Genomic DNA, 25777 nt, shown 5'->3' with positions numbered 1-25777 from the left:
ACGTCCGGGAATGTCCCGGAAATAAGGTGTCTATCCCGGAGATGATTTATGTCCCCGTAAAAATCACAATCTAAAATAATCTACTTTGCAGCCAGAAATTTTACATTTTTATATAATCTTATATTGTATTGTCGAGTTATTATTAACTATTCAGGAATGCTAATAACGAACGATTATCCCCATACAGCATAGCAATATACAGTAAATAGATTAGTGACACTAAATCATTTGATTGGTAAACCTATGTGCCCCTTCCAACTAACAAATTATCAGCAATAATTTTGATAAATTAAAAGATTAAATGTTAACCCCTTGTAGCTTCCTCAGCGAAGGTGTCATAAACTGTAATTAACAACTGGCCAGTATAACTTTAATATGCCTGCAGGCAATTATTAGAACTCAAACACTGAAAATTAAAACTAAATATGACGTGATGAAATCTGCATGATTCAGCGAATGTTTCAGATATATGGCTAATTGTCCTTACTTAACATATCTTTATTCTATCCAGTGACTGATTGAATTTACAAAGCCTTAATATTTTAAACAATGATTGAAAAACTGTCAATAATTATTGACACTTTGTCTTGTTTATGTTGCCATTAAATTTGCAAGTTGTAAAAACGGGTAATAATGGTTGTATGCCACTACGTGAATTACAAAAAACAAACAGACCACCTTAAAATGAAAAGTGTCCCAGAAATTAGCCCAAAAGTTATGGCATGTATGTCTTGTTTGAATTGAAATATTATGAGTAACCGTAGTTTACAGCCCAACAAATTGTGGCCAGGGCGCAGTTTATTATATAACGATGGTCACCTGTATCAGTTTGTAAATCGGTTGGGAGTGTTAAATATACTTGACTTGGTAGCCATTTAGTCAAATTTGCAACTGTTTCACACGCTTGACCGAGAGTGCAACCACTTCATGTCCTGCCCCTTGATGAGCCACACTCAATGTCCAACAGGCTATATCTTTGTTTAGACCCGAATATATGTATATATATTTATACTCTTGGTTCAGACTTTGTCTAATCCAAGATATTAGACTCTTATACAGTATCATACATTGTACATAGCCAAAAACAGCACATTTGAAAGGGATCAAATATGAAAATGTGATTATCTGATTGTTGTTAACATGGAAGATGACATTGATAGATATTTCAAGTAGCTGCATAAACCTGGAAATGTACAAAATATAATAATACTAATATACCTTGTCATGAGTGTCTGACAGCTTTCTTTTCATGTTGGCATTTGTCAGTTTGTAAACAGAATCCACGTGTTTATCTGCTACTGAAAAAAATCACAATTTCTTTACAAAAACGTACTTTGTGCATTTGAATACGAGTGCCAGTCTAGTGCTTTAGATCGGTTCTCAGGTAATACGAGTGAATTCTGTACTTTCTGATTAAAAGATTTACACCAGTCAACAAAATGGCAGCGCCCATCCGAAAGAAATTCCAAGCTAATTCATCCAAAGTTATTAGTTTAACGGATAATTTAGAAAATTTTATAAGGTTTGATTCGAACAATATTTATTCACTTTGCACTTTATATGATTTATTTATCTTTCATGCAAAAGTTTCTTCATTTATATTCATTTGCCTTCTGTTTTCGCGATGTTCTTAATATGACTTAAAATGAATAATGATCCGGACTTGGCTACTGTAGTGGGCAAAATGAACAATTTGTATATAATAATTATTTACCAGAGTAAACATAATAGTGAAACTTCCAAAAATAATATTTTTATGTATCACATACAATGATACATCAGAGACATAGATAACAGATGTTACCTACATCTGTGGATACATATTTGCCCTTTCCTGGTCATTTTAGGGGATAGACTACATTTGTAATTTTCCCAGTTTGGGAAAGAAAATTTGCATTAGTTTAAATAATATTTAATTCATTGCATGCATACATATACATTACAAATTACACAATTTAATATGAAATTAGGCAGATCCTATGAACGGGGAAGTCGGTTAAAAAAATGGTTCATTTTTTCACAGATAATATTCTAATTAATCTCCATGATTTTTCCATTTTATAGGTGTCATTCGATATTTCATGCACCGCTTCCGTTTTCACTCTGAATACTTGAGGATTATTATTAATCCAGAAAGTTACGATTGTTCGTTATTGAAAGGTTTACAGACACTTCACCCCCCAGACACTTCACCCTAGGCCTTTTTTTGCAGACACTTCACCCCTCAGACAGTTCACCCCTCATTTTAAGAAATTTGATTGAGACACTTCACCCCTCATTTTTTTATTTTATGTTTAACAATTATTCATGTAGTAAATGTTAAAAACATTCAATAGTGATTGAGTATGTTTATTGTTTTAACATATTTTATTATTATTTTATCATGTAACTGATAAAAGACAATAGATATAGTTGTTTTTGCCATACAAAAAAGGCTCATATTACAAAGTTAATAGTATAATGTAATTTTTTTTTAAATTTTTATATATTTTATACTATTTTCAATTAAAGTAAAAGTGATATAACTAATTGAATAATCTTTCTAGTGAAGTGTGTGAACCTTTGTTGGAAGTTTCCTATACAAAATAGTAATAACAATACAAACTCATACAAAGACTTTCAAGTAATTTTAAGTATAAATCAATGTCTAGTATTTAATTTTGAGTTGATTTAATTCTTGAAGTTTTGGTACTTAAGTTTGTTTTCAGTTTGATCCTAAATACCATATAATAATTAAGTTACGTTCATTTGGTGACGAATTCTGCTTTAACCTTGTGCTTAATTTACATAACTGGTGCTATTTATTTGTTTAATAAATGCTATTATGAATTATTTTTGAATTAAATACAGGATAATTGTGTCTGATAATGATGACAAATAATTTATGTTTACTATATTTTATAAAGCAACCGATTCATTTATATTCATTTTATTAATTTATTTATTTATCTATTTATTTATTCAATATTATAAATAAATTTAATTTTCATACAATTATACCATTTTAATTCAATTATCTAATCAGTTATGAGATGACTGTTGAATAAACAACCAATATAAACATATATCAGCATTTTGTTGTTGACTAATTTGTTTTATATACTTTATAGAAAAAAATTGGATGAGGGGTGAAGTGTCTTACTGATTTTGGGGGGTGAAGTGTCTTAAGGGGTGAAGTGTCTTCAAAATTTGAGGGGTGAAGTGTCTGGGGGGTGAAGTGTCTTGCTACCAATTGAAATACCCCTCCTATTATCATTAAGTAACATAGAAAATGGTGGGGCCCCACTAGAACTAACCTTGAAAATTTCATTGATAGGAATACAGAGCTCAAGATAGCGTGCATATCAGCGTGAAATACACATAATTAATCTAAAATGAGTATCACTTTCAAAATTTGTGCGTCAAAGTTACGCACAACAAAATGAAATTATGCTTGTATGTCAAAATTTAAGCGCGAAAGAATAGAAGTGTAAACATTTGATATTTAGAAAGAGGATGTTTTGAGCATAAAAATACAATATATTTCCATTTTATTGCATTGAAAACTAAAAATTCTGTTGTCAGCATGTAAAAAACAAAAGTAGCAGGAAGAGAACAGAAGGGAGGTATTACTCCCATAGATCTACCTGTGAAATTATTGATAAAATTTGTGCCAGATAATCATCGTAGGAATTAACATAGTATTAAGTTTGTTTAGGCATCTATTGACATACTTATGCCTCAATATAAACAAAAATATATCACTTTTGTTGTTGAAACAAAATCAAAATAACATGTTTTTCACCTGCAGTTTTCTATTTAATATTTTCGTACCCAGTCAACAGTTACGGACAATTTTCTCTCAGACCAATACTTTTTTTTTTAAGGAAAGATAAAAAAAATCTTGTTTATTTTTCTTTAATTCTAATTTCAACTATAATTGTTCAAACTGGAGTACATGATAAGGTACATGTACATGTACATTCCAACAGAAATAAAGAAAGAAAAATATTGACTCCAAGAATATAAAATAATTTCAGGGCTTCCACTAGTGGAAGTTTGGAAATCATTTTCTCTTTCATTTTGGCTTGTGACTTCCATAATCTAATACTTTTCCTTCCTTACCTATATAATGTGACTTCCAATATCAGAGATTTTGAAGTCCGACTTCCAAATTTTGAAAATGGAAGAAGCCCTGAAAATTTTGCTGTGTGTTCCAATATACTCTGGAAGTCTGACTTTATAGAGCATGTTTTGTATTGTTTCACATTGAATCAGTATTTTTATTTGTAAAAGTTTTTAAAAAAGTAAACTAACAAAGAAACAAAAACAATATTTTAATTTGTTTATAAAAAATGCAAAATGCTTTTTGACAGATTTTACCCCTTAAGTTTTTCAGGATTTGCATTTTACCCCTCACTCTAGATTTTGAGGGGTAAAAACCCCTTTGCCAAAAGAATTATCTGGAGCTCTGGTTCACTGTATAGAATTCTATATATTTTTTAATGGTTTTTTATTTGATTTTGTTTTAAATATACACATGTAGTCTAAAGCCAGGTAAGCCAAAGCCCGGGCCCGCTTCGCGGTACCAGCCTTTGACTTCCCCGTATAAACAGGATCCTTCTTAAAATTTTGTAAAGTCACAAAGAAAATAAAAATCAAATCAATTTTGAGAAATCTGAAAATTATTTTAAGTTTTATTCAGGGTTCCCACGCTGTCCGGGAAAACGGGAAATGTCCGTGAATTTGAAAACACTAGCTCCCGGCCTTAAAAAGTCCGGAAATTAGTGTTGATACAGAAAAAAGTCCGGGAAGGTACGGGAATTAGTCTGGAAAAGGGGGGGGGGTAAATCAAACAATCAAAATGGCGGTCTTAGCACAGTATATTGATTTCCGCATCTTGAATGTTGATGATTTTTCGATTTACAAGTGTTTTAAGAGGCCAAGTTCGACATTTATGAGATTTAACATTTATTTTCTGGTTACTATGGCGGTTTTGTTTGGAAAATCTTATAAGACAGTCACAAATCGACCTCAAGTTTGCTTGATTGGCCTGTGCTCAAAGCACATGAAAAAGATGAAAGCTCACAGGTATGGTTGTTTCCTTGGGCATTTTTGTTATCCTAATTGCTCACAACCATGCTAAAAGCCAAAGGTATATCAATATAAAATTAATAATAGTATTACATACAGGGCTTCCATTAATGGAAGTTTGGGAGTCATTTACTCCCTGATTTTGGTTTGTGACTTCTACTTTTCCTTCTTTACCTATATAATGTGACTTCCAATATCAGAGATTTTGCAGTGTCTGACTTCCAAATTTTGGAACTTAGTAGAAGCCCTGATTACATACATGAACTATTGTAAAGGTAGAGCACAGCCAATTGGCCACACGGGTAGCACGAAATACCTAAATATATAATAGCCAAAATATACTAAAAATAAAACAATAAATGTGTTGTACTTATAAAAGTGTTGTTTTAATCAGGAATACAATATACAATTTCACTTAGATGTAACCAAACATACCCAAATATACATTTTTGACCCCCCCCCTCCCGTAGCACTGGCTTAAGCAGAATACAACATTTAACCTTTTCCCTTATATAAGCGTGTTTCGACGGCTTTTTTGCCCCCCCCCCCTTTTTGAGGCCTCAAACAGTGAAAAAATGTCCTATTTAGACCCAAAACACTGTTTTTCGTTTGAGAAATGTTGTTAAAAAAAGTGACCATTTTTTCGGCGCCGTCCCCCATCCAAATAATACATCAGGGGGTTGCCAGAAGGGGGATGTGCCCCCTTCTGTTTGGGGGGTTTGAAGGGGGGCGGAGTCCCCCTCATCGCCAAGAAAATTTTGGACTTGTGAGAGGCTTAAAATGACCCCAGGTTGACCATAAGGTAACGTGTAACCAACGCTGAAAAGCCTTTGACTCTATCTCAATCCCTTGAGAAGTTGCAGCACTTTGAAGTAAATTTTGATGGAAAAAATCGAGGCAAAAATGTGATTTTTGGCAATTTTGAGATGTCCCCTCGTTGCCATGGTAAAAGGAAATTTAAGACTGAGCATGTCGTTACAAAGGCAATGGTCCAGTCAACATTTGTGCCAAGTTTGATTAGTATTGAAGCATTTTTCATAGTTTCATAGCAGTTTGAACTTGTAAGAGGAGGCTTTTCAGTGAAAAAGGCCATTTTTCACAATATGCTCATGGGGGAAAGGGTTAAACATGAAAGTTGAGAAATTGTGAATGTCAAATAACCTGCAGGCAGTTTCATATACCTCAAATAGCTTGAAATTTAATCTTCTAAAAAGTCCTTAAAAAATCAAAAAAGGTCCTTGATAAGTCCTGGAAAAGTCCTTAAATTTTCAAAATATCTAAGAGTGGGAACCCTGTTTATTACTTAAATTAAAAAAAAATGTTCCAGTTCAAGTTTCCTTATTTAAATCATGTTTCTTGCTAAATTACAAAAATCTTTAAATGATGAGTATAAATAAGAGTGCACATAAAAGATATCAGCTGAGCAGATAAAGAATTTTTCCGCAAATGTTTTTCAGGGAAGAGTTGTGACCAGGCACACCTTCATCTTTATTTTCAAATTATTGATACATCGCTTTTCAAAAGATAGTAAAAGATACCAAAACACTGTTTGGATTTTAAAGTTTGATTTAATGAAAAATGAAATTTAAATTTAACAAAATATATTCTTTTGTTATCAATTCCATAAAACTATACATGTAAATTACTATTTCAGTGCAGGGAAGTCTTTCAGCTCCAAATACACTGATCCCTTGAAGAATTTATATGACATATCTAAGACAGTCATACAGGATAATTCTTCATCTAGCACATTACAAGAGTTAATTGTATCAGACTTTGATGATGAACAGATATGGCAGCAGTTGGAGCTGGAAAATGAAGCATGTGTTTCCAATTTATTAAGTGGGGCTGCAAAAATTTTGTCAAGCAAAAATCAGTGTTCTTTCAAAGATAAAAGTTCAGAAGTACTTTCTAAGTCAAAGCAAATCAAGAAAGTAGTGACTAGTGATGTGTTAAAAAGCAAAACAAAGGAGAAAATATCAAAGAAGAAAAAAGATATCAAAGAGTTAAAGGCTACAGATGGTGAGGTTGATGATTTTGTTGATGATTTAGGAAACAATAGTGATGATATTGATGAGGATGATGATGACAAAGAAATAGCAGAAATAGAAAATAAACTGAATAGAATTGATGAAGATGATAAGTTTTTTGACTTCACAGGTGATTCTGATGAGGATTTGAACTTTGACTTTGGTCCATTAGGACAGAAGGGTGACCTTGATGATGAGTTATTTAAAAATGACTCTGAAGATGACCATAATGAGGATAGAAATGTAAAACCTAAAAACAAGACAAAAAAATCTGTGACTTTCAAAGATCAAAAAGAAAATGAGGTCACAAACAAAAAAGAAATAAACAAAAAAGGAGGTAAGAAGTTTTCAAAGAGAGGCAGCATTGTTGATGATGCTTTTTTCAAATTAGCTGAACTTGAGACTTTTTTGGATCAGGAAGACAAACGTGAAGAAAGAAGACTTAAAAAGACAAAACATGATAAAGTTGAAGATGATGATGATGATGACAGTGATGAGGAAGATAACGAAGAGGACAACATCGATATGTTTGGTGATATTGATTCTGCAGAGGAGGTAAGTGTTTCCAGAAATAAGAATTAATAATTATGTTGTCTCAGATATATTTTGGTTTCAAGTTAAACCACTTTCACGTTGAAATTACACATACTATTTTTTGTCCTTTACCTATACAGGTGGTTTAGTCCCACTATTAAGTTTTTTTTTGTACCAGGTACCTTTCTTATTTTCTATACCTAAATACCCATTGAGGTATTGCTTTGAAACTTTGTATACTAAGTCTTGAAAGTGACCATCATCCCCACACCCAAGCATGAAGACATAACTTTATAATGGATTTTGACAACATTAAAAATTATGCCCCTTTTTTTCTTAGAATTTTAGTTAAGTTTTTTGTACCGTCCCACTATTTTCTATTCCCTTTGAGGTATTGCTTACATGTACTTATTTATTACCATTATCATCACTTTCAGGCAGAAGGACATAATTCTATCATGGATTTTGACCAAATAATGCCCGTTTTATTTAAAATTTTGGTTAAATTTTTCGTCCCACCCCATTTATTTCATATACATTTGTAGCCTTTGAGATATTGCTTTGACACTTTGTATACTTGTTAATGACTTCATTTCCACTTCCAGAGTACATAACTCTGTCATGGATTTTTACAAAATTATTCCCCTTTTTTTACCTAGAATTTTGGTTGTTTTTTGTACCACCCTTTCAATTTCTTATACCCTTTGAGGTATTGTTTTGAAACTTTGTATACTTGTTTGTGACTATCATCCCCACTACTAAAGCAAGTACAAAACTTTTGATTGTCAGAATTTTTATAATACCTGATCATAAACTTCATTTTGACATTCATCTTTAAGCAAGAGGTATCAGTAATAGAATTAGTCATGAAAACATTTTATGTGTATTGAATTTTTATGGTGCTTTTAACGATGACAATGAGCACATAACTTAAAATCTTTTAAATGTGACCTTCATAGTGTTGAATTTGTTTAACCCATTACTTCATGAGCATTTTGTGAAAAATGGCAGTTTTCATTGAAAAGTCTCCTGTTACAAGTTCAAATTGCTATAATACTATAAAAACTGCTTCAACACTAATCAAACTTGGCACAAATGTTGACTGGACCATTGCCCTTGCAACAACATGCTCAGGCTTAAATTTTCTGTTACAATGGCAACGAGGGGACATCTCAAAATTGCCAAAAATCACTATTTTGCGTTGATTTTTTCCATCAAAATTGATTTCAAAGTGCTGCAACTTCTCAATGGATTGAGATAGAGTCAAATGCTTTTCAGCGTTGGTTACACGTTACCTTATGATCAATCTGGGGTCATTTACAGCCTGTCACAAGTCCAAAATTTTCTTGGCGATGAGGGGGACTCCGCCCCCCTTCAAACCCCCCAAACAGAAGGGGGTACATCCCCCTTCTGGCAACCCCCTGATGTATCTTTTGGTTGGGGGGCCGCGCCGAAAAAGAGGTCACTTTTTTTAACAACATTTCTCAAACAAAAACAAGTGTTTGGGGCCTAAATAAGGCATTTTTTCATCATTTGAGACAACAAAAAGGGGGGGGGGGGGGAAAAAGGCGTTAAAAGGCGTGTATATGAAGTAATGGGTTAAGAATGTTTATAGATCATTATAGTTTTCCAAGGTCTTCGTCTGTTGACATTAAAGTTGCAAAATGCTAAAGTTCTTACAAAACAACAAAGTCTGACTTTATTTATATTTACACGTAACAAAAGAAACAAACAATAAATGGGTGATTTGATATGAATATTAGTCAATGTTAATTGACAGCAAAACAAACAAAAAAAATTCATTTCAATTTGATTGTTCTAAAATTTGACAGTAGTTTTTGTGTTGCCTTGTAAAGGCGACATATAGGGATTACTTTTGTCGGCGGTGTCGGCGTCGTTGTCGGCGTCCCCTAAAGCTTGTCCAGAGCATAACTCAGTCACTTTAAGTCAGATTGACTTCAAACTTGGTATGCATGCTTCTTTCAATAACAGGAAGTGCAGTGCACAAGGACCGGTACTCTGCACTTCTTAATTTTTGAGTTATTGCCCTTTGTAAATTTTCATACTTTAATTTTGTCCGGGCCATTTCTCCTAATGTATAACAGCTATGGACTTGAAACTTCATACGATGATACTAAGATCTCATTAAAAAGAAGTGCAGTGCACAAGAATCGGTACTCTGCACTTCCTGATTTTTGAGTTATTTCCCTTTGTTAATTTTTGTCTGGGCCATTTCTCCTAATGTATAACAGCTATGTACTTAAAACTTCATAGGATGATAGATCTCATTAAGAAGAAGTGCAGTGCATAAGAACAGGTACTCTGCATTTCTTATTTTTTGAGTTATTGCCCTTTGTTAATTTTCATACTTTATTTTTGTCCAGGCCATTTCTCGAAAAGTATAAAAGCTATGGACTTGAAACTTCATAGGATGATAGATCTCATTAAGAAGAAGTGCAGTGCACAAGAACCGGTACTCTGCATTTCTTATTTTTTGAGTTATTGCCCTTTGTTAATTTTCTTACTTTATTTTTGTCCAGGTCATTTCTCCTCAAGTATGAAAGCTATAGACATGAAACTTCATAGGATGATAGATCTCATTAAGAAAAAGTGCAGTGTACAAGAACCGGTACTCTGCATTTCTTATTTTTGAGTTATTACCCTTTATATATTTTCATATTTTACTTTTGTCCAGGCCATTTCTCATAAATTATAAAAGATATGGACTTGAAACTTCATAGAATGATAGATCTTATTGATAAGAAGTGCAGTGCATAGAAACTGCTGCTCTGCACTTATTATTTTTTGAGCTATTGCCCTTTGTTAGTTTTCTTATTTCATTTTTGTCCTGGCCATTTCTCCTAAACTATATTGTTGAATGTTCACAAGGCGACACATCTGACTCGCGGAGTTCTTGTTAATGTTCTAAACCTTTGAAAGTTTGATATTACATTGTATATTGTACATACATGTAACTTTTATTTTGTAGGAGGCCCACTATGAAGATTTCTTTGATCCTCCAGAAGGTGAAGTAGAAGGTCCAGTTGATAGAGAAAAAGATGTCCCTAAGCAGGAAATTGATGAGGAAGAATGGGAAGATGATGATGATGAGGATTTTGATGAAAATGAAGAAAACGAAGAAGACAGGTACTTGTAATGGATCACGAGAACAAAACTTTTTATGCCTTTGGATGGAATATTGTCTTTTGTGTTTCTATCCTTTGTCTGCCTGTCCTTCGTTGTCTGTCACAAAATTTTAACTTTGACCCTTCCACTAGAGCATAAAAAGTTCACAGGTACATGCACCTTGATAAACTCTACCCACTAAACCCATGTAAGGGCAAATAGGTCAAGGTCATCCCTGGGGAGGTGTCCTTCATTCAATTGTAGTGCTTATTTCTTAAATTATGAAGGGTCTGATAATTTTGTAAATGAAACTGTAACTGAAACCCCCCCCAATTATGTCAGGGATGGAGTGGGATAGAGAACAAGTCAAGTTTCTATCTTATATCTACACTGCCAGGTTAATAGATGGTATTGTTATGACACCAAGCTGTCCAACTTTCAGTACCATTTAGAGAGCCTTACCATGTGACTGTCCCTTAATAGCAAGGTTTGCACAGGGGGTTTCAGTAACCTCTATTCACTTGGCATAGCTCTGGTTACAATTAAATGAGGCATTATATCAATGTTTATGAAAAATCATTATGGTTTCATATATCCTATGTTAATATATGATTGTTTTGGTTGTTCTGATGTAGGTCAGGGGATGAAGAGGCTGAGGAAGCTAAGGATAGGCGTGGCCAGGACCTGTTTGCTGATTCTGACAGTGAGGGCGAAGATGTGGCTGACATTTTAGGTGGTAAAAAGGAAGAAAAATCATCCTATGAAATAAGACAAGAAAGGGTGAGTTCGCTTGTTTACTTTTTCAGAAAATATTTCATTGTAATGGAATTCCAATATTATTCCAATATTACTAGTCATTCTTTGAAAATAAAGTTTTAATTTATCCAAATGTTAAGGGGATATTAGAAATGCCCCCCCCCCCTTTATCAGATTTACATAGAAAAAAAACACTGATCATAACTCAAAATTTTCTTGAGTGATTTTTTTTTCAGACTTAATACATTGACATAAATAAAACAAAATAGATAAATCACCTGTACATACTAGATAGTTATGCTGACTTTCTCTTTATTGCAATATTCTTTGCAGACTTTCTTGAAAACTTTACTTAGCGTTACCATAACTATAGGGCTTTTTAAGGATTTCCTCTCACCATTTAAAATGTACCAAGTACAACCTTCTGGTAAACTTTCCTATGTGTAGGATTGCTATTGTTACTATGGAAGTCACGTTTTGTATATATTTGTAATAATTTCATTATCAGGTTTTTCATGTAAGAATGACCAAGTAAAATGTACCAAAGTACAGCCTTCAGTTGAACTCTTTCCCCAGCAAGGGGATTAACCATGTGTAACATGGCTCTTGTTACTATGGAACTCACGTTTTCATTATCAGGTTGAAAAGTATTTTTATGCTGAATACTAAAATACTGAATACTGAAATACTGAATACTAAAATACTGAATACTAAAATGCTGAAAAGTTAAGACAGGATATTCTTGGTATGGATGTATATACTTTAATGGTTTTGTAGATATCAATGTAGCTAGAACTGTTGTTTTTTTTATCAGGTTCTTGAGTTTGAATTTTTTTTAAACTTTCATTCAATTTCATTATTATATTGGTAATGGTACAGATTTAGTTCCGTAGAGTTGTGAAACAAATAAATGCTAAGTGGTAGAATCTAAGACATAATATAACAAATCAAATTTACGGAGAGAGTTTTCAAAAAATATTTACAAGCTTCCTTCTCAATCTGTAAATTTTATTTTATGCACTTTATTATGTAAATGTATGGATTATTAATAAAAATATTGTTTAAACTAACAAATCAAATATACTACAGACAATATTGAATGGTCTAATGTTGGCAGTTGACATTTGATTTACATGTATCCATAAGCATTGTGTTTAATTCAAATATCAATTTATAATACATAAATAAAAACATAATCTTTATATTTTGATGAACAGTTGAAAAAGAAGATTTCTGCCATTGAAGATGATATGTTGTCCCAGAAACCATGGCAACTAGCTGGTGAAATCTCTGCTGGTAAACGACCAGAGAACAGTCTACTACAAGAAAATTTACAATTTGAACACACCACAAGACTTCGTAAGATTTATTGATTGTTATAATTAACAACATATCTGTACTGTATCAAGATATCTTTTATAATAAGTCATCAGTTACTGCACCTTAAATGTATATAAAACTTGTATAAGTTCGCACTGTAACTCCATCGTTGATGATATTGTGGTTTTCAGAACACATGCTAATTTACATATGTAACACCACCTATAAGCATGGCAGATTGACCTACATGTTATTGTTCTAAATTATTGACTTTAACTTTGATGACCATGCATACTTTAAAGTTAAGATGCAACACTTAAAAATAAAAAAGAAAGAAAAGTCTTGTTATTAATTTATTACATTTTAACAGAAAAATCATTACTAAAGTATACATGTGGACCATCCTTGAGTCAAAACAAGCTGAAAATAGAGATGTGCTTCTGAAGTGTTGAGAAATCAATGAAAATCTGAATATCAGCAAGCAATAAATAGAGAATATTGAATGAGTATGAATACTGAATTTATTGAACAAGTTGAATAAAATTATATTTATATGTGAGCATATGGCTCGCAAATTATTAAATTTATTCAACAAGTACAATTGAGTCAGAAATGAACTTACAGAAATTTAACTTTCTAAATTTATTGACTTGCTTATAGTGTAACACTAACATTTAGTGCATCCTTACACTATGTTTGTGTAATGCAAGTGACGTCACATCAAAATATATGCATGGCTGTGCAATACCGTATTTACGGAGTCGCAAAAGTACATGGAAATGTGATAAAAATGATGTATGAAGTCACTAATATTTTGTCAAATTTGAAATTTTTAGCCCCAGAAATTACAGAGGAGACAACTAAGACCCTGGAAGATTTGATAAGACAAAGGATAAAGGATAAGGTTGGAATTTTATTTCTGTGGGAATTTAGTTTAGTTATTACAGAATTTATTTAAGTTTGATTGCGTAGGAAGCTATAAGCTTATAGACATACTCTGGAATCTTTTAATGAAACCAAACTACTAAACAATGAGGGTAAAGTTTTGTGGGGGGAGTTATGTCGCACCAACACAGTTTAGGTCATGTGATGATTTTCCTGCTTTACTGGTGGAGGAAGACCTCAGGTGCTCCTCTGTGTATTATTTCAGGCATGGATTGGCACCTAGGAGGAACTATTGATGTTCTGTAAGCTAGCTGAATAGCTTCCTCACATGAAAGAATCCAACGTCTCTGTCTGGAATCAAACCCACAATTGTAAGGGGCAAGTGGTTTTTAGTCAACGACGTTAACCACTTGGCCACAGATTCCCCTGCTGTTTGGCTACTCCTCAACAACTACTTCTGCAATTTTTTCGAAACTTTACAGGAATAATAAGCACCAAGTCTAGGTGTGCATATCTTTTGCATTTTCTAATTCAACGATTTTTGTCAGAGTTATGACCCTTTCATTATTTTTATTTGTTAAAGTTTTGTCCAGACTTCCTCTCTTATACTAGTAATGCAATTTGAGTGAAACTACAGGATTGATTGATACCTCAAGTTCTTGGGCATATTTAACATGATTTGCAGTTGAATGATTTTTGGACGAGTTATTGCCCATGATAAAATGTGTCTCCTGCTACACATTAGCTGCAATATGCTACAAAGTAACTGTGACATATACTAATAGGAAACAAATTGGTCAATTACCTCACAGTACAACGGCTTAATTAGCTATTATCAGACGACACATGATAACTGAGCACTCTTGTCTGTCATAATGTCCCACTTAAATCTAAAAAATAGTTAAACTAATTTCAATATCCAAATTTTCTATGAAATATATTGACTGATCTTCATGTATATAAAGCAAATCACTTTGTAGTTATACCCCCAAAAACCAAGTTTGGGGGGGATATATAGGAGTCACCCGGTGGTCGGTCGGTCCAGACGTCCGTTGCATTTTCCTTGTCCGGAGCATAACTTGATGACTAATGGTTGGAATTCAATATAACTACATACAATGGTCAAGCACATTGAGAGGAAGTACAGTGCACAAGAACCATAACTCCATCTTGACTAATTACAGAGTTATTGCCCTTTGTTACTTTTCCTTGTCCGGGGCATAACTTAAAAACTACGGGTTGGAATTCAAAACAACTTCATACAATTGTCAAACACAATAAGGGGAAGTGCAGTGCACAAGAACCATAACTCTATCTAAAGTAATTACAGAGTTATTGCCCTTTGTTGCTTTTCTATTGCTTTTTTTTGTCCGGACCATAACTTGAAGACTAATAGTTGGAATTCAATATAACTACATACAATGGTCAAGCACATTGAGAAGAAGTGCAGTGCACAAGAACCATAACTCTATCTTGACTAATTACAGAGTTATTGCCCTTTGTTACTTTTCCTTGTCCGGGGCATAACTTGAAAACAACTGGTTGGAATTCAAAACAACTTCATACAATTGTCAAACACAATAAGGGGAAGTGCAGTGCACAAGAACCATAACTCTATCTAAAGTAATTACAGAGTTATTGCCCTTTGTTACTTTTCCATTGCTTTCTTTTGTCCGGACCATAACTTGAAGACTAATTGTTGGAATTCATTATAACTTCATACAATGGTCAAGCACATTGAGAGGAAGTGCAGTGCACAAGAACCATAACTCCATCTTGACTTATTACAGAGTTACTGCCCTTTGTTACTTTTCCTTGTCCAGAGCATGACTTGAAAACTACTGGTTGGAATTCAAAACAACTTCATACAATGGTCAAGCACAATAAGGGGAAGTGCAGTGCACAAGAACCATAACTCCATCTTAACTAATTACAGAGTTATTGCCCTTTGTTACTATTCCATTGCTTTCTTTTGTCCGGACCATAACTTGAAGACTAATTGTTGGAATTCATTATAACTTCATACAATGGTCAAGCACATTGAGAGGAAGTGCAGTGCACAAGAACCATAACTCCATCTTGACTTATTACAGAGTTACTGCCCTTTGTTACTTTTCCTTGTCCAGAGCATGACTTGAAAACTACTGGTTGGAATTCAAAACAACTTCATACAATGGTCAAGCACAATAAGGGGAAGTGCAGTGCACAAGAACCATAACTCCATCTTGACTAATTACAGAGTTATTGCCCTTTGTTACTATTCCATTGCTTTCTTTTGTCTGGAGCATAACTTGAAGACTAATGGTTGGAATTCAATATAACTTCATACAATGGTCAAGCACATTGAGAGGAAGTGCAGTGCACAAGAACCATAACTCCATCTTGACTAATTACAGAGTTATTGCCCTTTGTTACTTTTCCTTGTCCGGGGCATAACTTGAAAACTACTGTTTGGAATTCAATACAACTTCATACAGTTGTCAAGGACATTAAAAGGAAGTGCAGTGCACAAGAGCCATAACTCCATTTTGACAAAATACAGAGTTACTGCCCTTTGATACTTTTCCTTGTCCGGAGCATCACTTAAAACGTACTGGTTGGAATTCAAATCAACTTCATTCAATGGTCAAGCACAATAAGAGGAAGTGCAGTGCACAAGAACTATAACTATATCTTCAGTATTTATAGAGTTATTGCCCTTTGTTCCTTTTCTTTGTCTTTCTGGACTTATTACAGAGTAATTCAATTAAACTTCATCAATGGCCAACCACATTGAAAGGAAATGCAACATACAAGAACCACAACTATCTTTAATTGCCCACAACCATAACTCTATTTTTCAATTCTTTTACAAGGTATTCTGTTACTAGTAACATCCTCATTTCCGAAGCAGTCTTGTGGGGGTATTAATCACATTTAGTGATAGTTCTAGTTTTGATTTTATTAGATCTTGAATATATCAGGTATAATATTTCTTATTAAATTTTTAATCATTAGACACCTAAACAAAGAATATTATTAACATGAAACAATTTTTCCTTACTAAATAGGTTATGAGAGAGATACATCAATAATGTTCAAAGAAAAAAATAGGCAGCCAATTGGATTTGAACTTTTAGCCTTACGTTGCCCAGCAATTGATTTTATTCTAGCCTATTAAAATACATGTACTCTTCAATGTGGAGGTAATGCACATTGAGGGATCTACCTTAAAACTCAAAGCTTAACATCTGTAATTTCGAAAAAATCAAAAAGCAGCATACAATATATTTGAAGGGAATTCAATGTGGTAAAAAAGCATAATGAATAAAAACACATTTTTAAAAGAGAGAAGAAGGTGCTTTTAATATTTGTTTTGAGTTATTTTTTCCGGACAGGATTGCCATGTTTGTAATATTTATCAAAAAACTGTGGAAATGAGAACCCGTTGTTCATGTGACTAACTATAATTGACGTATTCTTTTAGAAAAGTGTAACAAGCAAAGCATGTTGTTAATGAAACGTTTCAATAAAAACACCAGAGGATTGACCAAGAATTGGCCAAGTAATAAGTAACAAAGGTTATATTCATTTGTGAAGAAGAAAAATAAAATTCACTCTGGCACACTTTTGAATAAAATTATAAATAATGTTCCCACATTACCTGAACAATTTTTTTATGAAAAGTTTAAAATTTTCCCAATTTACGGATACTCATTACCACCTTTTTTCAAGTATTTTTCAGTGATGCATATTTGTACATGTGTAGCTTTAAATGCCTGTTTTGTATATTAATCAATGATTATTGGAGTAAATATCTTAACACTTATTGATTTTGAAATATTTTAAGGAGAACTTGTTGAATAAAAAAATTTTCTATTATGTTCATATGGTATCATTTTTTTTTGGTATATAATTTTTTCTTTATTTTTCGTGTACAAAATATACATCATATTTTCTCTTCAGGCATGGGATGACGTAGAACGAAAAGTCAAGCCGAAAGACAACCCTTTTGAATACAAGAAACGTATAACACTTGATCAAGAGAAAAGTAAACTGAGTCTTAACGAGATTTATGAGCAAGAATATTTGAAACAACAGAAGGTAATTTAGTCAGACAAGGCAGTTTCTCCGTATCACCAAGAGCAAATAAGAGGCTCTTTTCCCAATCCAAATAGCCTCTCTTCCTATCATCAATGGAAAATAAGAGTACCCAATCCAAAAAAAAGTCTTTTCCTAACACCAAGGGAAATAAGAGGCCTTTTTCCCAATCCAAAATAATCTCTTTTCCTGTCACCAAGGGCAAAAAGGGGGCTCTTGTCCCAATCCAAAATGGCCTCTTTTCATATCATCGAGCGCAAATAAAAGGCTCTTTTCCTAATCCAAATAGCTACTTTTTCCCAGTAAAAGAAAAATTCCCAACTTCTGAGAAATATTGATCATTTTTGGCTTTTTTGTCTTAAAAAGAGGTGACAGGTTATATTAAAGTCTTAAAAGCCATGTATCATATAAGTACCTAACTAAAAAACAGTAGAATTTTAGAGATTTGATTGTAATTTTCTACAGTATCGTTTCATTCACTTTTAGCTTCACTTTTCTAGACAAAGGCAGAGCTATTTTCATGTCCCAGATTTGGGACCATTAGCCTTGGTTGACCTGTTAGGTTGATATATTTGGTTCACCTTTTTGTGATCGCTTTCACCCGGTGTCTGTCCGGCTGCCCCTGGGGTCATTGATTTTCCTTATATGTTTTATAGTAAAATCTTAAAAAATCTCCTTTGAAAAAAACCCAAAGAGCTAGAGGTTAGATATTAAGCATGAAACATTTTCTAGTGAGTGTCTACCAAGTGTGTTCAAATAAAAACTATGGGGTCAAAATTGGCCCCGCCCTAGGGGGGTCATTGATTTTCCTTATTTGTACATGTATATAGTAAAAACTTAAAATATCTTCTTTTAATAAACCCAAATAGCTAGAGCTTAGATATTAAGCATGAAACATCCTCTAGTGGGTGTCTACCAAGTTTGTTCAAATAAGAGACCTGGGGTAAAAATTGGCCCGCCCCAGGGGCTCAATGATTTTCCTTATTTGTTTATGGTAAAAACTTAAAAAATCCTCTTTAAAAAAAAACAAAATAGCTAGAGCTTAGATATTAAGCATGAAACATCTTCTGGTGGGTGTCTACCAAGTTTGTTCAAATAAAAGCCCTATTAAAAACTTGAAAAATCTTCTTATAAAAAAAACCCAAAAGAGCTAGAGTTTAGATACTAAGCATGAAATATCTTCTAGTGAGTGTCTACCAAGTTTGTTCAAATAAAAGCCCTGGGGTCAAAATTGGCCCCCAAGGGGCGGAGGTCATTGTTTTTCCCTATATGTATATAGTAAAAACTTAAAAAATCTTCTTATAAAAACCCCAAAGAGCTAGAGCTTAGATATTTATCATGAAACATCTTCTAATGGGTGTCTACCAAGTTTGTTCAAATAAAAGCCCTGGGGTCAAAATTGGCCCCGTGCGAGGGGGGGGTGATTCTTTTTCCCTATATGTATATAGTAAAAACTTAATAAATCTCATATAAAAAACCCAAAGAGCTAGAGCTTAGGTATTTATCATGAAACATCTTCTAATGGGTGTCTACCAAGTTTGTTCAGATAAAAGCCCTGGGGTCAAAATTGGCCCCTTTGAGGGGGGTCATTTTTTTTCTCCCTATATGTATATAGTAAAAACTTAAAAAATCTTATAAAAATCCCAAAGAGCTAGGGCGTAAACATCTTCTAATGTGTGTCTACCAAGTATGTTCAAATAAAAGCTTCTGGTTTTAAATTGGCCTTGGCCTTCGGGCCTATATACAGGTGAGCGATTTAGGGCCATCATGGCCTTCTTGTTTGAGTTAAAGAACTTTTGTTACTTTGATGCAATGAAGGAGAAAAGTCCTGGGTATATTGCCTAGAGAAGGCTTCAACCAATTCCTACATGCGTTTTATAATTTCCTATATTTTTAAAATTCTGATATTGCAGAAACCCTTCCTATAGTCCTATATAATTAGAATTGTTCATAAATCTTTAGGGAGAAAAGTTTTGTAGTGTCTATGCAGGTAAAAATTTTATTAAGTACTACATGTAGTCTTAAAACAATAATTGATATTCATTTTTTTTTCTTTGCTCCATAAACTTGCAGTAACATTTTATCAGGTAAATTGATATTAAAATTAGCTGTGACAATTTTCTCTATTTGTTGTACTTTTTTTACTGTCTGATTGATGTGTGAAATAACTGACCAGGCTTAAAAAGGAAAAAAACTGGTTATTAGATTGAGGTATGTCAGACGGGACTTATAAATTTTGAATCAGTAATTCACTGAATGATACTTAATATGTATGCAAGTTTATTTTGTGATGATACAATTTTGATGCACGGGAGGCCAATGAGACAATTATATGCATCATGGATGAAAATTAGGTGTTATTTTATATTTACAGACAGAAGAAGTAGAGAAGACAGATCCTGATCATGATGAAATCAAGAAAATGATGCAATCTCTATTTCTAAAACTTGATGCTCTATCTAACTTCCACTATACACCAAAACAGGTTTGTTATTACGAAATATAGTTATTTATTATACACCTTTCACTGTCATGGTCACATAAAGACAACTGCAGTATAGACTGCCAGTTTCACGAAAAAAGGCAAATTCTACTAAAACATTATATTATACTTGTAATTTATTGAAATAATTAAATTTTGTTGCCAAATAGATTTGTTTTCTATATTTGTATTTCTTTTATTTCACCATTTTCAAACTTCAAGCAGAATGCACAAAAAAAAACAGATAATTATACAAAATTATTCAGGTGCCAGATTTACAGAAATTCTAAAATTTGAATTAGCACTTGAATTTACATTATTCTACCGTAAAAGGGTTAGAGCTGCATGACTCTTAATAAACAAATAAAATAATCTGAGATAGCAAAGGGAAAATTAAATGCTTTTTCTATAACTGGGCCTAGGTGATTTATCAAAAAGCATTTTGGTGACAAATTATGCCTTAGCAAAGGATGATGTACTTCTAAGCCCACAAGAAAAATGGTTTCATGGTCAGCTTTTAGTGTGAGAGCTAAAATCTAGAAAAATACAATCAAAAATAACCTTGTTAAAAACCTGTAATGTATTATCATAAAATATAGTCTGTAGTCTTAGATCCTAATCAATCAAAATTTGCAGGGAAAATAACTTCAGACAGCAAGGCCTCTGTAGTTAAAAAAAGCAAATATATTTTAACATCTTTTAAAGAACCAACTGTTGAAGCATTCTTAGATGGTCTTCCATTAAAAGTGTACATATGAATGATTATTATTAAGCCTAAAATAGAAATATCTTTGGCTTATACACCATCAGCAAGATTTTGTGAGCAAATCTGAAAAAATTATTCTGATAAGCAATGCCGAGCTATCATGGTGCCCTTATTTGACTTCTTATAACCTGTTACCCCATAGATAGTGCTTTAAAGTGTATGCAACCAGTGCCAGTACAGATCAGCGTACACATCCGTGCAGTCTGGATCACCACTGTTCACTTTTCAATCAAATTCTTTGTTGGATATAAAAGTAAACAGTGGAATTCCTGGTCAAACTGCACGATGTTCAGGCTGATCTAAATCTACACTGGTCGCATATACATATATACATGAATAACTGATTCACTAGAGTAGGATGTATTACCATCATCTTGTTTGAATTTATTGTATGATATTACAGGCTACAGCTGAGGTAACTATCATCAGTAATCAGCCATCAATTACAATGGAAGAGGTGGCCCCTGTCTCTATCAGTGATGGCCAATTACTGGCACCAGAAGAAATCAAGGTTTGTTGCATTATTGTCATTTGTTTTTATAAAATCAGACAAAAAATATCAGACTAGTTTCAGACTAAAAATTCTGTATTTCAGTACTGAATGTCCCTTTATAAACTAGCAATAGGCAGCCCCATATAGGATTTTGGACAAGCCTATCATCTTAAGTTTAAGGGGTTGAAATGGGTCGGCCTCTACCAAGATTGTTCAAATTATAGCCCTGGGGTCAAAATTGACCCCGCCCTGGGGGTCATTGATTTTCACTATATGTACATATAGTAAAAACTTGAAATACCTTCTTGCTGAAGGTACAAGGCTTAGAGCTCTGGTATTTGGTATATAGGTACTCTACCAAAGTTGTTCAAATTTTGCTCTAGTGTCAAAATTAGCCCCTTGGTCATAGGTTTTCCTTCTATGTATTTAGTAAAAACTTGAGAAAAAAACAACATCTTTTCTAAATTGACAAAGGCCAGACGTTAGATATTTTGCATGAAACATTGTGTAGTGAACCTCTAGCAAGATTGTTCAAATAAATTATAGCCCTGGGGTCAAAATTGGCCCTGCCCTGGGGTCATTGATTTTCAGTCACTATGTACACATAGTAAAAAGTTAAAAATCTTCTTATTTTAAGGTACAAGGCTTAAATCTTTGATATTTTGTATATGATATCATCTATGAGTCTTCAACCAAAGTTGTTTAAATTATGCCCCTAGTGTTATAATTGCCCTGCCCCAGAGGCGATAGTTTTCCTTATATGTATATAGTAAAAACTTGACAAAGGCTAGAGGTTAGATATTTGGCATGATACTTTGTGTAGTGAACCTCTAGCAAGATTGTTCAAATTATAGCCCTGGGATCAAAATTGACCCTGCCCTGGGGTCATTGATTTCAGTCACTATGTACAAATAGTAAAAAGTTAAAAATCTTCTTGTCTTAAGGTACAAGGCTTAAATCTTTGATATTTTGTATATAATATCATCTATGAGTCTTCAACCAAAGTTGTTTAAACTAAGCTCCTAGTGTTATAATTGCCCTGCCCCAGAGGCGATAGTTTTCCTTATATGTATATAGTAAAAACTTAAAAAAGCTTCTCTGAATTGACAAAGGCTAGAGGTTAGATATTTGGCATGAGACTTTGTGTAGTGAACCTCTACCAAGATTGTTAAAATTATAGCCCTGGTGTCAAAATTGGCCCCTGGCCGGGGTCATTGATTTTCACAATGTACATATAGTAAAAATTAAAAAATCTTCTTGTCTGAAGGAACAAGGCTTAGAGGTTTGATGTTTGCTTTATAATATCATCCATAGGTCCTCTACCAAAGATGTTCAAATTTTGCCCCGGGTGTCAAAATTGGCCCTGACCAGGGGCATTGATTTTCATTATGTACACATAGTAAAAACAGAAACTAAAACAAATGTTTTCTGAATTGGAGAAAGCTACAGCTTAGATAATTTGACAAGAACTGTTGTTTGGTGGACCTGTATCAAAGTTGTTTGAATTAAACACTTGGGTCAAAATTTTGCCTTGCCCAAGGGGACAGTGACCTACATTCTTGTCCTTTGATGTAAGCCATGAATTTTGGACCATGTGCACAGTTTTATTTGTAAAATTGAACTTTGATATCAGGTGACCTAGATTTTGATGGTGTGACCTACTTTCTTGTCCTTAGATGTGCAGCTATAAAATTTGAACCATGTGTTCAGATTAAGATGTAAAGTGAACTTTGATATCAGCTGGCCTAGATTTTAGCAAAGTGTCTTACTGTGTTGTCCTTTGATGTACAGTAATGGAATTATGGCCATGTGAAATATGACCTTCACCACCAAATTTACTAGACTCAACTGCATTGATAGATTTCTGCTCTGATCTTTTATTTGAATAACAATAGATTTAACCACTAATCTGATAATAAGAATTAGAAAGGTCAGGGATCTATGCATTATGGCAATCTTCAATTGTATAGAAACAAAACAATTCTGTTCCTACATTACTATTTAGTGTTGTATTAATGTGGTGGCATAGCATTTTTCAGAAATGCAATCTTGTTCTACTTTGTGATCATGATTTCTGCAAGCATATATTATTATATGGAGTGCTCCAACACTGTTAAATTCCTTGTTTTTACTTTAGGCACTAAGAATAGCCACACAGGTTTCACGACTTGATAGCTCTTGTTTTACTATCAAGTACTGAGAAAATGTTTGTTGGACTGGTAGATTAAGTACATGTACTAAGAAAGGTCAAACAGTTTGTGCATGGGTAGCTCTTGCCTAACTTCCGAGCACTAAGAAAAATAAAGCTTGTTTTTCAACTGATAACTTGTTTTGTTCTTTTGCTTACAGGACAAGGAAAGACAAGAAGTTAAAGGCTCGACAGAGAAAACAGCATCTGACAGATTACGGGATAGAAAGATAAAGAAAAAGAAACAGAGAACAAGGAAGAAAGAGAAGGAAAGACGAGAGAAACTGGTAGAACAATTAAACCCAGGTCTTGGTAACAAGTATAGTAAGGAAAAGGCATTGCAAAAATTAGAGAAGGAAAGCCGTTCTGATGCACATGGAATCACTATGATAAAGGTACATATACTTATAGTAAAACTGGCCTTACTTATTTGTGAAACCTTTTGATATTTTCAGTCCCCCATTATTACATTTTATCATTGAGGGGATATCCCATATTGTTGAGTTGATTGATTCATTTAATTTCAGTGAAAGATTCATGTAATTATGTAATTATTGGAATGGTCTGTATTGTTGTCTAGGAACCTACCAGTACTCATTGCTGTTGTTTATTAATACATTTTATTATACCCTGACTATCCCCTATCAATGAAAATTAGAATTAAAATAACATTCATCTTCCTTCCTGCCTTCCTTCTGTCCATCAGCAGATCTGAGCAATAAGATAGGTTTAGTAGCCATAAAACAGTAATTAAACAAAAGATTCATTTCTTTACAATAGAATTAGGGGTTCCTTAGTTCAAGAGAAAAAAACTTAAAAAAGAAATTATCTCTTGATAGAATGTCAATTCTTAGATTATATTGAACTTGGCATGAATGTATAAACATAGACATCTGAGCTTGAGCTTTAACCTCCGGCCTGGTCTGGTTTTTGAATATTTTGATTAACAAATTGACATGAATATAAATTTGAATTTTAACATAAAAAGTGATGAATGCCAGCATACTCTCCTGGTTGTACTTGAATACTCTCTTTGTAGTTCTTGTATACTCTCTTTGTAGTTCTCGTATACTCTCTTTGTAGTTCTTGTATAGGGTTGTTTAGTTTTAGCCGTAAAAACTTTAAAGGAAATCGTTACCTGGATTACTGAGCAACGTTTGCTATAACTTTATATGAATGATCATTTGTTGTTGTTTTAACAAAATAATCCTCAATTATAATTATTATGGCAAGCAGAACACAGTAACCACCAGAACTTAAAAATAGAAATCAATGTAATTTATATCTTTTCCCCTAAAACCTCAACATCGGTTATAAAAATAGATAGTCATGGACAAGATGGCTGACAGAGCTAAAGTAAAAGTATGTCAACCTTGCCTTATGATAATATTAGCAATGGCATTGATGCATTGTTTCTCAGGTGACAAATCATGGTCCACAGGGCCATCTTGTTTGAATTCCAAATTCTTGACCTTAGTGTTGTATATATGTTTATTGTCATGAAAGGATATCATTTCCCATATACCATTCTAATTTGTTCTCAAACATAAATGGTTTGTTTTTTGCAGGGTGACAAAAAAGAACGCACTGGTTTGACATCGTCAAAGGCTTTTTTCACTCAACTTCAAGAGGAGGTTACTTCGAATATTAGCCGGAAACGAAAAGATCAACCAAAGAATCAGAAAGAATCTACACAGGGTGGAAAGAAACTAAAACTTTGATTTTTTGATATTGTTGTTAAGACGATAAAAGAATAAAGGTTACTGTAGTAACACAGTTGTAATTTGTTATGCACATGGCGGTTCTGTCGGACAGTTAACATAAGATAGAAATAAGTATGATTAAAATAAATCATTTCAGGATGTTGGTGAAAACATTCTGTTAGGCATCGATGTCAGTGTCTGCATTGGTTAACCTTTGTGTTTAGGTCAATTTCCGCAGAAACTTTAAAAGCTTTCACCTCAATTTATTGTCATGAAAGGATATCATTTTAAAATGGCAGATAATATAAAAAAATTACTTTTTGCAAAGTAATGCCCCTTTT

General features: G+C 33.3%; 2 protein-coding genes across 2 annotated transcripts in view; one reads left to right on the top strand and one right to left on the bottom strand.

Annotated features, from left to right (window-relative positions):
* LOC132756427 (nucleolar protein 6-like) overlaps positions 1-1372 on the bottom strand; it is a 28065-nt gene extending 26693 nt beyond the window's left edge. The window contains exon 1 of the mRNA XM_060747499.1: positions 1219-1372. Coding sequence (XP_060603482.1) covers positions 1219-1251 — 33 coding nt within the window. The 5' untranslated portion in view covers positions 1252-1372. The remainder of the gene's footprint in view (positions 1-1218) is intronic.
* On the top strand, positions 1371-25505 carry LOC132756429 (U3 small nucleolar ribonucleoprotein protein MPP10-like). The gene is made up of 11 exons (XM_060747501.1): positions 1371-1522; positions 6728-7658; positions 10627-10784; positions 11399-11543; positions 12737-12878; positions 13676-13743; positions 17670-17807; positions 20179-20289; positions 21456-21563; positions 23895-24128; positions 25302-25505. The coding sequence occupies exons 1-11, from the start codon at positions 1440-1442 to the stop codon at positions 25452-25454; spliced, it is 2271 nt and encodes a 756-aa protein (XP_060603484.1). The 5' UTR covers positions 1371-1439; the 3' UTR covers positions 25455-25505.
* The last annotated feature ends 272 nt before the right edge of the window (positions 25506-25777 follow it).

This window comes from Ruditapes philippinarum, unplaced genomic scaffold (genome assembly GCF_026571515.1).
Source record: "Ruditapes philippinarum isolate M1 unplaced genomic scaffold, ASM2657151v2 ctg789_1_1_1_1, whole genome shotgun sequence".
Taxonomy (NCBI): Eukaryota; Metazoa; Mollusca; class Bivalvia; order Venerida; family Veneridae; genus Ruditapes; species Ruditapes philippinarum.
This window is presented reverse-complemented; position numbering and strand designations above follow the sequence as displayed.